Consider the following 15371-nt stretch of genomic DNA (forward strand, 5'->3'; position numbering starts at 1 on the left):
TAACGTATTTTCCCCATTTATTAATATGTCTTACACTGATTGATTTTCTTATGTTGAAACATCTTACATTCTTGAGGTGAATCACACTTAGCTGGCCTATAATCCTTTTATATGCTATTGGATTTACATTGCTAGAATTTGTTGAGGATATTTGCATCTATATTTATAAGGGATATTGGTCTGTACTTTCCTTGTAGCGTCTTTTCCTGGCTTTGATATCAGGATAATGTTGACCTCACGGAATTAATTGAGAAAGAACTGTTCTCACCTGTATGTTTTAGGATTTCAACAGGATCAGTGGTAACTCTTCCTTAAAGGTTTGAATTCTTTCACCTATAGATCCATCTGGTCCTACTTTTCTTTATTGGGAGGTTTTTAATGTTTAATGTTTATTAGGTCTGTTGAAATATTCTGTTTCTTCTTTTTTTTTTTTTTAATTTTTATTTATTTATGATAGTCACACGCACAGAGAGAGAGAGAAAGAGAGAGAGAGGCAGAGACACAGGCAGAGGGAGAAACAGGCTCCATGTACCGGGAGCCCGACGTGGGACTCGATCCTGGGTCTTCAGGATCGCGCCCTGGGCCAAAGGCAGGCGCCAAACCGCTGTGCCACCCAGGGATCCCTATTCTGTTTCTTCTTGAATCAGTTTACATAATTTGTATGTGTCTAGGAATTTGTCTACTTCATCTTGGTTTTCTGATTTGATGATCTGCAATTGTTTATTTCTGTAAGGTTGATAGTAATAACCTCACATTTCTGATTTTAGTTATTTGCTTTCTCTTATTCTTTGTCAAGTTAAAGCTTTGTCAGTTTTGTTGATCTTTCAGAGAACCAGTTTTGGTTCTGGTTGTTTTTTCTATTCTCTGTTTAGTTCTTTTTTTTTTTTTTTTTTTTTTAAGATTTATTTATTTATTCACGAGAGACACAGAGAGAGGCAGAGACATAGGCAGAGGGAGAAACAGGCTCTATACAGGGAGCCCGATGTGGGACTCGATCCCGGACTCTGGGATCACACCCTGAGCGCAAGGCAGATGCTCAACTGCTGAGCCACCCAGGTGTCCCAGTTTGTCCTTTTTACAGTTTGTTTGTTTATTTATTTATTCATGAGAGACAGAGAGAGAGAGGCTGAGCCACCCAGGGATCCCCTTTTTACAGTTTTTTAAAGTGTAAAGATAACTTGTTGATTTAAAATCATTCTTGGGAAACCTGGTGGCTCAGTGGTTTAGTGCCTGCCTTTGGCCCAGGGCGCGATCCTGGAGTCCCCGGATCGAGTCCCTCATCGGGCTCCCGGCATGGAGCCTGCTTCTCCCTCCTCCTGTGTCTCTGCCTCTCTCTCTCTCTCTCTCTCTGTCTCTCATGAATAAATAAATAAAATCTTAAAAATAAAAATAAATAAAATCATTCGTCTTTAATTAGATGTTCATAGCTATAACTTTCCTTCTTAGCATTGCTTTTGCCATATTCTATTCAAGATTGTGTTTGCTGTCTAGGAATTACATTTACTATGGATGATTATCTAACACTTATTTCTTGACCTTGAACTGTAAGCACTCAGGTAGTTGGCAGATTGATGATTAACCTTTGTGAAATAGGAGACTCCTGTGGACTTCGACCTAAATATTAAAAACAAACTTTTTATAAAAAATTATTTATTTATTTATTCATGAGAGACACAGAGAGGCAGGCAGAGACATACGCAGAGGGAGAAGCAAGCTCCAAGCAGGGAGCCCGATGTGGGACTCCATCCCAGGCCCGTGGGATCATGCCCTGAGCTGAAGGCAGACGCTCAACTGCTGAGCCACCCAGGTGTCCCTAGAAACATAAACTCTTTACAAAGGCCTTAGTACAAGGACATTAATATTTTGAAAGCTATCAACTTGTTTTCAATTTGTTATCAACATGTTTCAACATCTAAACAACTTGTTCTTCTGGTGAACAAATGATTCCTTTTTAAGTAAACAAGTGAAGGCTGAAAACAAATCACAAGAGTAAAAGTCTGTGTATTTGTTAGGGGTTGGGAGATTACTACATGTGTAACTACCCTGATCTGAATTTAGAACAGTAAAAGTGTTGTTGTGAGATCTTTTTGTAAGAAGCTCTCTTGTAAATATTTGAACTTTTGAAGCTTAATGTTATTTCCTGTAGAAGTAACTATTAATTGTAAAGCCTTGCATGATAATTAGTATTATAATTACATCTAGGGGCCAACTATCTGTAATTGGCATGGGTAATTCCTAAGGGTATGTAAAGTTAGGATTCTTTAGTTTGGCAAAAGTCTTTAACTCATTGAAGTTCTCTCTTTGGACAAAAGAAAATTAATAAATCAGTATCTTGGTATAGTCTGTGTTTGTGCGTGGTGAAGTGCCCAACTTGTACAGATACATACCTGCTGATAAATAAAATTTTGAGGCTTCGCATTGTAAAAAGGTAAGTCTTCTCTTCTGACACTTGATTGATAGTTTGATTTGGCACAGAATTGCAGATTGAAAATCACTAGAATTTTGAGATACTGCACCATTAAACCTCAAAATTCCAGTGTGGTTTTTCAAGTTCCATTTTCTCTGTTAATTGTAGTCTCCATTTTTTGTGTTGGAGACTTTAATCGTGTGGTAATCCTTGGCTCTGTCCTTTGAGCTTTAAGAAAGATGCACCAAAAAGTTATTTGATGGAATATGCATCTGTAAAATTTCATCAAGCTTTGGATTCTTTAGTGTTTGTAAGTTACACTTAAATAAAACAAAAGGAAAATAAAGCTAATTGGAATTTCTGTGTATGGGGGCAGGGTTTGATGGTTGTCTGCTGGTGTCGGGTGTACACCAGTTTACCCTTTGGGTGATGGAGGAGTAGTTTAACTTTGTCATCGTCTCTTTGTTCTTTTGCCATTCACCTTCTCCAGAAGGGGCACCTCCATTCTCTCACCTTGGGAGTGAAAGCCCGACTGGCAGCAGTCTGAGTCAAGTGGGGAAGGCGTCTGGGGAGTCTCAGTTGTCAATCTGTACATTTTCATGTACAACGTGCTTCCAGTTTGCACTCCTGCTCGCACTCAGCCTGGGATCTGGGACTCTCGAGCCTCTCTGGTTTATATTCCCAGAGAATAAATCTTCCATCCCTGGGTATGCAGTAGGGTACTGGGTGGGGGTCCAAAAGTTCTTTTCCCTTTTTACCTCCCTTTTTTCCTTCAGATACAAAGACATCTGTGGTTCGCTACAATCTCATCATTGGTTGATGTGTGGCTTCCTCTGCCACTCCTGCTCTGCACCTCACCCCACATCCCAGCTATGGTATGTGGTGTGTCTTCTTCCTAAATTGTTCTGCATCTGTGGAGCACTCTGGCTTTCTTTTTCCTGTGCTCCTCTTCTGCAGACACTTAGGCTGCAGCTTTCGCACTGTGTGCTATCAGTTACCCCACTCCTCGATAGGTCCTTACACACAGTGGGTTTGGTGCCTGTAGTATTTCTTTGTTTCACCAGTGATGGAATTTAGGTTTCTCTTTCTTGTTTCTTGGTTTTAGGGATGAGTTTCAAGAGGAGAAGGAGGCAGAAATAATTTCATTGTGTCATCTTAAAACCAGACTCTCTATTTCTTTTAAGTCCAAAAATATGTTTACCTTTCCTATGATTAAGCTATTCAGTGAACGTTCTTCCAAGTGACTTCATGTGTTGGGCATCATGCCTTCAACAGATGGTGTTGAGTGAAGCTCCTAGAAGTCAAGAATCACATCCTATGCATCTTTACGTCCCTAACACCTAGTAGTTTTCATTGCACTGAAGACACAGTCAAGGGGCACCTGATTGGCTCAGTTGGTGGAGCACACAGTTTGTGATCTCTTGATCTCAGGGTTGTGAGTTCAAGCCCTATGTTGGGTGTAGAGACGACTTAAAAATAAATGACTTAAAAGTCATTTTTAATTACTTTAAAAACAAAATCTTATTAAAACAAAAAGAAATGAAAACACACTAAAGGCTATAGAGGCAGACTTCCAGATAAGCATAAATATAGAACATTTGTTTTTATCTGCATTATGTATAAATGTAGATTTTTAGAGAGTACTGTAAACATGGAAGATGCTGCTTTTTTGGCAAAATTGAGTTAGTGTGAAAACCCAGTTTCTTCACCTGGTTCTTCATCTTCATAACTTTATAGATGTAAAATCTTAGGAATGTTAAAGTAACAATGCCTAATTTATTTTTTTTTTGAACAGGCCAGCAGATACATAGAGAATGTTCTAAAACCTCACCAGGAAATGAAATTGAGAAAACTGGAAGAGCGCTTTTATCAGATGACGGGTGAAACCTGGAAGTTAAGCACCGGTCATAAACTTGGGGTTAGAAAATAATTCTCACTCTTTTCTTGAATTCTCATATATATGCAACATATGTATATTACATACAATATATAATGTATATCACATATATTTTTAAAGATTTTATTTATTTATTCATGGAAGACACAGAGAAGAGAGAGAGGCAGAGACACAGGCAGAGAGAGAAGCAGGCTCCATGCAGGGAGCCCGACATGGGACTTGATCCCGGGACTCCCAGGATCATGCCCTGGGCCAAAGGCAGGCTCTAAACCGCTGAGCCACCCAGGTGTCCCATCATATATATTGATTTTTAAAATTTTTCAAATGATGTTAAGCTGCTAGTATGGTCTGTTTTTTAGGAGTCTTTATTTATTATGATTGTACATAGGGCATATTTGTGTATTGAAGGGCTAATTAAGTGCTTTTGTTGCCCAAAGAGTGTATAACTTAGATGCCTGAGAAGCTCTCACATAAGGTAGTCTTTGAGAAAACTGTTGATCAGTCACCATATGTTTTATGAGGAAATTCAGATCTTTCCTTAAGTAAGATCTTCCTGGGGAAAAAAAAAAAAAGGTAAGATCTTCCTGGTACTATAAACTCACATTATACTCATTATGTTTGGCTTTGTTTCTATAAAGTCAAATTAACCATTGACTCTTTTTTGCTTTTGGCATTGTATATGAACTTGTCATTTGCTACTGGAAGTTTACAATTTCAAGGTTTTTTTTTTTGTTGTTAGATTTTTTTTTTTTTTTAAATTTTTATTTATTTATGATAGTCACAGAGAGATAGAGAGAGGCAGAGACACAGGCAGAGGGAGAAGCAGGCTCCATGCACCGGGAGCCCGATGTGGGATTCGATCCCGGGTCTCCAGGATCGGGCCCTGGGCCAAAGGCAGGCGCCAAACCGCTGCGCCACCCAGGGATCCCTTTTTTTTAGATTTTATTTATTCATGAGAGACAGAGAAAGGCAGAGACGTAGGCAGAGGGAGAAGCAGGCCCCATGCAGGGAGCCCAATGTGGGACTCATTCCCAGGACTCCAGGATCATGCCCTTGGCCAAACACAGGTGCTCAACTGCTGAGCCACCCAGGTGTCCCAACAATTTCAAGTTTTGTTACAGAGGAAAAGGGATATTCATACAGGAGTGAAGTTTTAGAGTAACTGGTCACAGATTTTATGTATAAGGTCATATCTGTCCTAAACACTTTTTGTGGTTTTGTTTCTTTTTTGCTTTCTGTTTCTATCATGCCTTTTACCATCTTGTAAAGAAAATGATCCTGTAAAGTTTAGCAGGATTCTTATAGTGAAGCAGAATCAGTTTTTATTCATTTTGTAATGCTAAATAGGTAATAAAGCAATCAAGAGTGAGTAATGAAATTACTGTGAAAGATGTGCAACGTGAAATGCACCTGCTCTGGGGAGTGATTTCACTTCTGAGTCTGTCTTCTGTTTGGTTTTGTGGTGTTGGACACTGACAACCTGATTTTAGCTGGCCACATCTTTTTTAAATTTTTATTTATTTATGATAGTCACAGAGAGAGAGAGAGAGGCAGAGACACAGGCAGAGGGAGAAGCAGGCTCCATGAACCGGGAGCCTGACGTGGGATTCGATCCCGGGTCTCCAGGATCGCGCCCTGGGCCAAAGGCAGGCGCCAAACCACTGCGCCACCCAGGGATCCCTGGCCACATCTTTTTTGGAAATGGTCACAGTGTGAATTAGTCATTCTGCCCCTTGCTTTTAGCCTTGTGTCTTCATGGCACTACTAGTATATATTTTATTTTATTTACTTATTCGTGAGAGAATAAGTAGACTTAGGCAGAGGGAGAAGCAGGCTCCCTGCAGGAAGCCTGATGTGGGACTGGGTCCCAGGACCCCAGGATCATGCCCTGAGCCAAAGGCAGACCTCAACCACTGAGTCACCCATGTGTCCCTCTAGTATATATTTTAATCTAGTTAGCGAGGACAAGAAGTCAGGGACAGAGCAGACTGTTGCCATTGTTATGACTTAAGGTTCTTAGGACAATTGAGAATGTGAGAATTGGAATGTTAATTGCTAAGAGGAGGTATGGGCATCAGCTGAAACCTGGCAATTTGTAGTCAGACAGCCTAAGTTTGGCCAGTTAATTATTGAGCATAAAGACCTCCTGATTCCCATTGACCTTGCTTCTTCCAAGTTTTCTTAGGGCAAAGGAATGGGGAAAAAGCCCACCAAAATGGTGGCCATTTTAATCCGATGAAGGGAACGTTTACAGGTCAGTAGATTGGCAAAAAGGCATTATTGGGCTAATAAATGTATCTGAGAATTTGACAATTATCTTGCGTGTGAAAAAGTTTTAATGAATAATATTAATAAAGTAATCTTTATGATTTCTGGAATAAAATCCTTTTCCTTCTAAAGTGATTAATTCAAAAGAAAGGTCAGAGTTTGAACCTGAGAACAAAATATGTTCATATATAACTAAAATATGTTTATATATGACAGGGCCACGTTCAGCTATGAAAGTATTGCTGGTCATGTATGTGACATGTTTTTATGTACATGCTCTACTTCCACAGCCTTTTAAGGCATAATCCCTTGCACTAGTCTTGCTTCCTTCCATGAAAGGAGAAAACGATATCATTCAGATTTTTTTCTTTCTTCCATCCTACTAAAAAACTTGGGGATCTGTTAAAATGGAAAGAGCTGTCTTGGCCTTGTATCTATCAGAGAGAGCCCCAGAGCTAGATAAGGGTAGTTTCCACAAGATGTTAAGCTCCATGTTTTCTTGTCTAAGGAGATATACCTTAAATTTCTGGGCCTAATAATGACTAAATTATTATTTTTTTAAGTAGGCTCCACACCCAATGTGGGGCTTGAACTCATGACCCTGAGATTAAGAGCTTCATGCTTTATGACTGAGCCACCCAGGCACCCCAACTAAATTCTGTTTTTTTACTGAAATGCCATCATAGTAAAAGAAAGAACCACTGTGAATGGAATAAAGGTGGTAATAGGGATCCCTGGGTGGCGCAGCGGTTTGGCGCCTGCCTTTGGCCCAGGGCGCGATCCTGGAGACCCGGGATCGAACCCCACGTCGGGCTCCCGGTGCATGGAGCCTGCTTCTCCTTCTGCCTGTGTCTCTGCCTCTCTCTCTCTCTCTCTCTCTCTGTGTGTGTGTGTGTGTGTGTGTGACTATCATAAATTAAAAAATAAAAAAAAAAAATAAAGGTGGTAATAGAGAGCATTTAGAAATTGTCTGTTATTTTTGACCAGGGTGACGAAGATTTGGGGCTTGAAAATGAGAGCCAGACATCTTTTGAAACATCAAACAGAGAAGCAGCAAAGAGAAGGAACTTGCCTAAGCCTCTAACCAAAATTTCACCATCTGCTGAGCAGCCTACGCAGAAGGAGGTTCATTACCGAATGCCTATTCATTTAATTTTATCAGTGTGCAGTAGGAATATTGTTCTCTGGGCCAGGTGGTATACTGGGTGAAAACTAGGACTGGCTTTTAATCCAGGTGGTATCTTCCCACTATCTTACAAAGGGATCAGCTTCATTGAGAATCACTTTTCCTATTTGCTATTAACGCTGTGAACCCCACATAGAAGGAAGACATGAAAGTAAATGCTAATAGGTTTTGAAGATACTCAGTTTTTGTTTTTAAGATTTTATTTATTTATTCATGAGAGACACAGAGAGAGGCAGAGGGACAGGCAGGGAGAAGCAGTCTCCCCACAAGGAGCCCAATGTGGGACTCGATCCTGGATCCCAGGATCATGCCCTGAGCCAAAGGCAGATGCTCAACTGCTAAGCCACCCTGGCATCCTGAAGGTACTCTGTTCTTTTTGATGAAGGAATTCAGTTATGTAGAAATGAAAAATATAATGATTACTAAAGGATACATTCCTATGGGTATCTAAGACATGATTAGCTCATATTTAGTGAGTAATTTTTTTTTTAAGATTTTATTTATTCATGAGAGACAAGGAGAGAGAGACTAGGCAGAGGGAGAAGCAGGCTCCATGCAGGGAGCCCAACGAGGGACTCGATCCTGGGTCACGAGGATCACGCCCTGGGCCAAAGTCAGGTGCCAAACCACTGAGCCACCCAGGGATCCCCAAGATTTTATTTATTTATTAGAGACATAGAGAGAGAGAGAGAGACATGGGCAGAGGGAGAAGCAGGTTCCATGCGGGGAGCTGGATGTGGGACTCCATCCTGGCACTATGGGATCACGACCTGAGACGAAGGCAGATGTCAACCACTGAGCCACCCAGGCGTTCCTAGTGAGTGGGTAATATTATTAACAGGTGAGTATCGTTTTTCTTAGTGGCCCTCCTAGGAAATGGGTTAGCAACCATTCACTTTGGAACAGTGCTCAGATTTATTATTTCTTCTGTTCTTTTTTTTAAAGATTTTATTTATTTATTCATGAGATACACAGAATGAGAGAGAGATAGAGGCAGAGACAGGCAGAGGGAGAAGCCAGGCTCCCTGCAGGGAGCCCTACGTGGGACTTCAGGATCCTGGGTCTTCAGGATCATGCTCTGGGCTGAAGGTGGCGCTAAACTGCTGAGGCACCCAGGCTGCCCCTATTTCTTCTGTTCTTTCCAATCTTCAATCCTGTCTCCTCTCTCTCATTTGGAAGTGGCAAAGGTTGGAAATAAGTCTTTTTACACTGGCTCTTAGGGAAAATTGGGAGGCCGTATATTCCCTGAAGATAGTTTCTCATGTATTGCTTCTGTGTCTGAGGACTCTTGGCCCCTTAATGGGGCATGAAGGGGGCAATCAGGTCACTGAACTATTTCTAGCATTTCATAAAGATCTAATGAATTGTAAGAACTAAGTAAAAATTTAGGATTCTTTGCTTTTTGTTACTAACGTGATTTGTCTCGTGTTGATGGTAAATTTTGATTGACTGTCATATGCTTTTGATACCAAAGGAAAACAGATGTTTTATTTGATAAAATGCAATTAATACTGGTTAGATAAAATGCTATAAAACATGAGTAGTATGAAAAAGCAAAAAGCATCCCCGAAGATGAAATTGTTGACAACAGTGTTTAATGAGAGAAAATGGTCTGAACACCTGGTTTTGTCATGGATAAGTAAAACTAGGGAAACATGAGTAAATTGTGAAGACAACCAAAGTGAATGGTAGTTACCCAGCCCCTGACGAGTGCCGATAAAGAAAAATATGCACTTTAAGTGTGTATATGTATGAACCTAAATAATTTGGGGTCTGCTAAACTTAATATTTATCCTTTGTTTCTTTAAATATTATATATCTTAGAAAATCATAAAAATAAGATTCTTACATGCACATAGATGGGTAGCTGTCATCTCACATCCTGTTATTATAATCTACTTAGCACAAAGTTGCTTGTCCAAAAATGTTTATTGAGCTCTTTCATATTGTAAATTCTTTATAAATGTCTATTAAAAGACTTCACTAAGCTTAAATGTACCTAAACTCTGTATTAAAAGGAACTCTTGGGATCCCTGGGTGGCGCAGCGGTTTGGCGCCTGCCTTTGGCCCAGGGCGCGATCCTGGAGACCCGGGATCGAATCCCACATCAGGCTCCTGGTGCATGGAGCCTGCTTCTCCCCCCGCCTGTGTCTCTGCCTCTCTCTCTCTCTCTCTCTCTCTGTGACTATCATAAATAAATAAAAAATTAAAAAAAAAAAAAAAAAAAGGAACTCTTCTCACTGTGATTGATTTTTTTTCTTCTTCAAAATATTTACATTCCTCTTACACACCCTCATCACTTTTCTTTAGGTTCTTAATCTACCTGAAGAACCTCCTGAAGCAGCTGAAGAAGTAAGCTTATTTTTTTTCCTTTGGAAATTAAATATATTCTCTGTTTTCTTTAACATCAAGTGAGTATGTCTTATCTCAGTTTGAGTTTAGAAAGAGAAGAAAGCACCCATGTTTATGCGATCGCACTGTAACTAGGCCTGTTTTGAATGTGCTGTAATCTCAACCCCTCCACTCCCGTCCTGCTTTGGAGTGGCTGGCTTTACCCTGAAGGGTTTCAGAGCCCTCCCACTGCATCAGGCAGAGGGAGGATACCTGGGCTTTTCTAGAACGTTAGGTCAGCAAAGGAGTTACTTAAACAGAATCAGGATAATAGGATTACTTAAAATTGTGGTTTTCCCCTTAAAATAGAGGAACTAAAGAATGCAGCTACTGTGTAGATGTTTGAATTGAAGGATCGTGTGTGGGTTTGGGGGCAGGGTCTCACTGAACCTCCACTCAGGGTAGAGGAGCCTTCTGCCTGGCGGCTTTGCTATGGTGTCTGCTGCCTTCCTCCATTTGGCCAGCTGAGTTCCAGATGGGTCTCCAATGTCCTGGGGGCACCTGTCTTTAAAGCCAAAAAGTCCTTCAGGTGAAGGAAAGCCTTGATGGTTTTCCATGTCTTAGGGCTCTAAGCTGGGCTGTTCTACTCCTTGAAAACCAGTTTTGAGGCTGCCAGGAAAGCCACTGACTGGGAGGGTCTCATTTTTATCAACACATTCTCAGCAATTCAGTTGAGTACATTGGACATCTGAGGAAAATCCCAAAGTCATACAAAAATAGAGACAATGAAGTGTACAATCCAGATCCTGACCCTCCAGGAGAAACACAATTAAAAAAAGAAAAACAACTTCTAATTCCTTTCTGTGATATCCAACAAATTCAAGTCTGTGATATGTCCATCCTGACCTGCACACTCTACATTCTCACTTCTCATCAAGCACTGGGTTGGTATCCATGACGACCATTTATAACACAGAAGTAATTAAATATAGCTCAGGATTGACAGGGAATACCTGTCTATGAATTTACTCTTGGCTTTAAAACACAACTTCAGTCCTACAGGTCAGCAGTCTGTCACCAAAGGTGTATGGATCACAGAGGTCGTGTTGTCAATGCGTGCTTTATTTAAATTGCACCTTTTTGTGATGGTGGGTAGCAGTCAGGTGTTTCTTGAGGATCTCAGCTCCGTGACCCTATGAGCTTTAGAAACCTCTGTCACAAAAAAAGAAAAAAAGAAAAGAAAGAAAGAAAAAGAAAAAAAGAAACCTCTAACAGAGGCAAGCCAATACTACTCCCCTTTTTATAAGTTATTTATGGCCATTCCATTTTGGTTCTTCTCTAACCTTTTCTAATACTTGATAGATGGTATTTTGTTTTTTTTTTTTTTTTTTTTTTTTGATAGATGGTATTTTGTGTTTACTCATTAAAGTGCTCGTCAGAGTCCTAGAATGAACCTCAAAAACCATCTCATCCCATTTCCTTCCCTAAAGCTGAAGGCACAGGTGGGAAGCGTCCCCGGTGCCTGCTGGGAGATCTCAGCCTCTGCTCTTCCCTATTCACTCTGTAAGCAACACTGTCCCTACCTCTTTCTCCCTGCTTTGGCTCTACACTCATTTTTGGTCCTCTTAGCTCTGTTTTTGGTAAATAAAGTCAATAAAATTATGGCAAATAATCGTTACAGAAAATGACATGTAATATGTATGCACCATATGTATATATTGTATTAATCAGTGCAGTTGACTTTGAGATTTCATAATAAGATTTTGTCAAGAATGCCACTAATGGGCAGCTGGTACTACTTGATATTTTTACGTTGTAGCCTGTTCTATATTACATGAGAAAAACTGTGTGACATGATGCCTATAGCTAACACTGCTGGATGATACACAGGAGAGTAAATCATAACAGCTCTCATCACAAGGAAAATTTTGTTTGTTTGTTTTTTACTTTTTATTTTATCTATATAAGAACCTGTTATCATTTCACAATATATATAAATCAAACCACCTTAAACTCATACAGTGATGTATGTCAGTTATTTCTCAAACTAGCGAGAAAAAAGAAAAATATATAAATATTAAAATATTTTTATCAGTCCTCATTGGGGAGGTATTTTCTATCTGTGCAGTTGGCTGTTATTTGTAGATTTCTAAGAATTCAATGCAAAAATCCCTAATTCCCACCAACCATTCTCAGGCTGTTAATTTTCCTTCCATAGATGACTTTAAATGTCCCATTCCATCTTTCATTGACTTAGATCTTGTTAATCCTACCTTTGATCTAAAGATGTGCTTCTGGGCAGTTAGTGGTCCCTTTGGACTTCTCTGCCTGGCTTTTGCCCTCCATCACAGCCAACTTAACTCAGAATGATGAAAACGGGCACCTGGGTGGCTCAGTTACTTAGGCATCCAACTTGATTTCCTCTCAGGTCATGATCTCAGGGTTGTGGGATTGTGCCCCGCATTGGGCTCTGCGCTCAGCGGGGAGACTGCCTGACCCTCTGCCCTCCCTGCCCCCACATTCTCAGAAAAATACGATTTTTTTAAAAAAAAGTTAAAAACGAGAAAGCATTCTCTTTTGAGGAGTATGCCTTTCCAACCCATCCTATCACCCTAATAAAGTGTTTTCAGAGTAAAACAGGCATGCCTGAAGTAGAGAATGAGAGTTACACCATGTTACTCAAGATTTTAGGATATTTATCTTTGTTAAGTTATGTAGTACTCTTGGCTAAATGCTGTTTCCTGTTTTGTCAGCTTAACAGTTTTGCTCTGGCAACTAACAGTCATTACCTATCATATTGCATTATTATCCCCTATCATCATATATTAAGTTTGCCTCCATCATAACACATATGTGTGTGTGTATATATATATATTTTTTTAAATTATCCCTCCACCCTCATCCCCCTAAAACAAATATATTTTAATCCCTAAGTTATATAACTGTTTTATGAATACAAATAATTTTACCTTTAGAGATGCTGGAAATTATGATTTTCATGAAATCTCTTATTTCCTTATTAAAGTTAGTCCCATTAAATGTCTGGTGTCACCCACAGAATAGAGAAACATCTTTATAATTCTGATTGCTAAGGGAAGGGACTAACTTTTTTTTTTAATTATATATTTGAGACAGAGAACATAAGCAAGGAGGAGAGGGAGAAGCAGATTCCCCACTGAGCAGGGAGCACATGGGGCTTGATCCTAGGGCCCTGAGATCATGACCTGAGCCAAAGACAGACACTTAACTGAGCCACCTAGGTTGCCCCCTAAGATTAATTTAAAAGGTTTTCAGAACTAGATGGAGCTTTTACTATATATGTATGTATATTCCTGTATATGGTAGCTGTGACTCTATGATAGTGAACCATAAGAAATTCCTATTCTGGTGGAAGGCTGCTTGGATTTAGGAGTGGACTAATAGATGAGCAAACTAATGACTCCATGGATTTCTGATAGGAAAGGGAAAGATTTTAAAATATAATTAATGCTATTCTCGCTTAAGCAGTACACTCTGACTTTTTTAAGTGCCTGTTATTTATTTAGTATTGCAACCATCCATAGAGTTCTAAAATAATATGGTAAGAATTTAAAAATGAGAGGAGGGGCACCTGAGTGGCTCAGTTGGTTAAGCATCTGCTTCTGGCTCCAGCACCCAGAAGGGTGGAATTCGATCCGGGGTCTCCAGGATCATGCCCTGGGCTGAAGGCGGAGCTAAACCCCTAAGCCACCCGGGCTGCTCCACTCACTTATTTTTAAAAAAATTTATCTATTTGAGAGGCAGAGAGAGAGAGAGAGCCTGCGTACGTGCATGCATTTGAATGGGGGTGGGAGAGGCCAAGGGAAGAAGGAGAAGCAGACTCCCTGCTGAGCCCGGGGCCTCTCTCTGCCTCTCTCTCTCTCTCTCTCTCTCTCTCTCTCTCTCTGTGACTATCATAAAAAAAAAATTAAAGAAAAATTTTGTAAATCATTATGTAACTATATTACCATCAACTATTTTCATTATGTATACTATCTTTCATTTTAAGGAGTCCCTGGGAATCAAATTTTAATTATTCCTGCTGCTTTTTAAAAAAATATTTAAGAATTTTTAAGTGATCTCTACACCTAGCGTAGTGTTTGAACTTGATCAAGAGTCAGGTGCTCCACAGACTGAGCCAGCCAGCTATCCTTGCTGCCACTTTTAATTTAGATTTCATTTAACAATCTGTGCTTGGCATAATGATTTACTTTCCAATTTGGATTGTGTTCCCCTGTTCATTTGTCAGTCCATATGCTGTCAGTAACATTAGGAGAAATGGCACAACCAACTTTCATAGTAATTGTAGTAACAGAAGAATTGCTAGATTTCAAACAATGATAGTTGATTTCCCTTGAGTAATCTAATCATAATGGGAAACATTAATTCACTATAATATATATTTTTAATTCACTAGATTTTAACCCTAGTTTCTCATAAACCATTTGGCTTTAATTCTGCTTCCAGATCATTAACCTTTGAATGAAACCTCACTATAAAGGTTAAATTTTGTTGTTTCTAAAAATAAGCAAAATTGGCTTTTAATCTGTGATTTAGTTTTGTGATTTTTTTTTTTTATTATAAAACTTATTAGAAGTACTAACAACACAGCATTGCACTGGTTTGGATATGAATCAGATACCTACTTGAATGGAAATATTTTCTAACATGGCTTTCCTGTGGAGGATAGGTGCTGCTGCAAAACCACCATTTCTATGTCCTAGGATGCCTGCATAACTCCCAAGACAGTTATGATAATGTTAACCATAAGAAAGGGTTTCCTGACAGTTATTATTTAATAAAAGAAAAAAATGACTACTTCATCTTTTTTTTTAAAAGATTTTATTTTTTTAAAGATTTTTTATTTCATTTTTTTAAAGATTTTATTTATTTATTCATTAGAGATACAGAGAGAGAGAGAGGCAGAGACACAGGCAGAGGGAGAAGCAGGCTCTGTGCAGGGAGCCCGACGTGGGACTCGATCCCGGGTCTCCAGGATCACGCCCTGAGCTGAAGGCTGCGCTAAACTGCTGAGCCACCGGGGCTGCCCTTTAAATGTCTTTTAATATTAACTAGCCATTTGCAAGCTCTTTTTAGCTATTTAACTGTTGACTCAAGGAGAAATGATGGGGGAAACTCAGTACATAATGCAGATAGAGAGAGCAGGAGCTCTATCCCAGCTCCTAGGACCAACTCCAGGCTGGAATGATAGAGTAACTTGGGAAACTGTTTCCTTCCAGTCCAGTGTTTTTCTTGTCTCTCGA

General features: G+C 39.6%; 1 protein-coding gene across 7 annotated transcripts in view; it reads left to right on the forward strand.

Moving 5' to 3' along the window:
- The window catches only part of UBXN8 (UBX domain protein 8), a 32694-nt gene that overhangs the window by 12531 nt on the left and 4792 nt on the right, over positions 1 to 15371 (forward strand). For 3 of the 7 annotated variants that reach the window (XM_041753523.1, XM_041753525.1, XM_041753519.1), the window contains 4 exons: positions 3184 to 3282; positions 4203 to 4325; positions 7560 to 7697; positions 10069 to 10110. In XM_041753523.1, the coding sequence (XP_041609457.1) occupies positions 3184 to 3282; positions 4203 to 4325; positions 7560 to 7697; positions 10069 to 10110 (402 nt within the window). The remainder of the gene's footprint in view (positions 1 to 3183; positions 3283 to 4202; positions 4326 to 7559; positions 7698 to 10068; positions 10111 to 15371) is intronic. The other 4 variants (XM_041753527.1, XM_041753524.1, XM_041753526.1 and 1 more) reach the window with 3 other exon arrangements.

Source organism: Vulpes lagopus, chromosome 4 (assembly GCF_018345385.1).
Source record: "Vulpes lagopus strain Blue_001 chromosome 4, ASM1834538v1, whole genome shotgun sequence".
NCBI lineage: Eukaryota > Metazoa > Chordata > Mammalia > Carnivora > Canidae > Vulpes > Vulpes lagopus.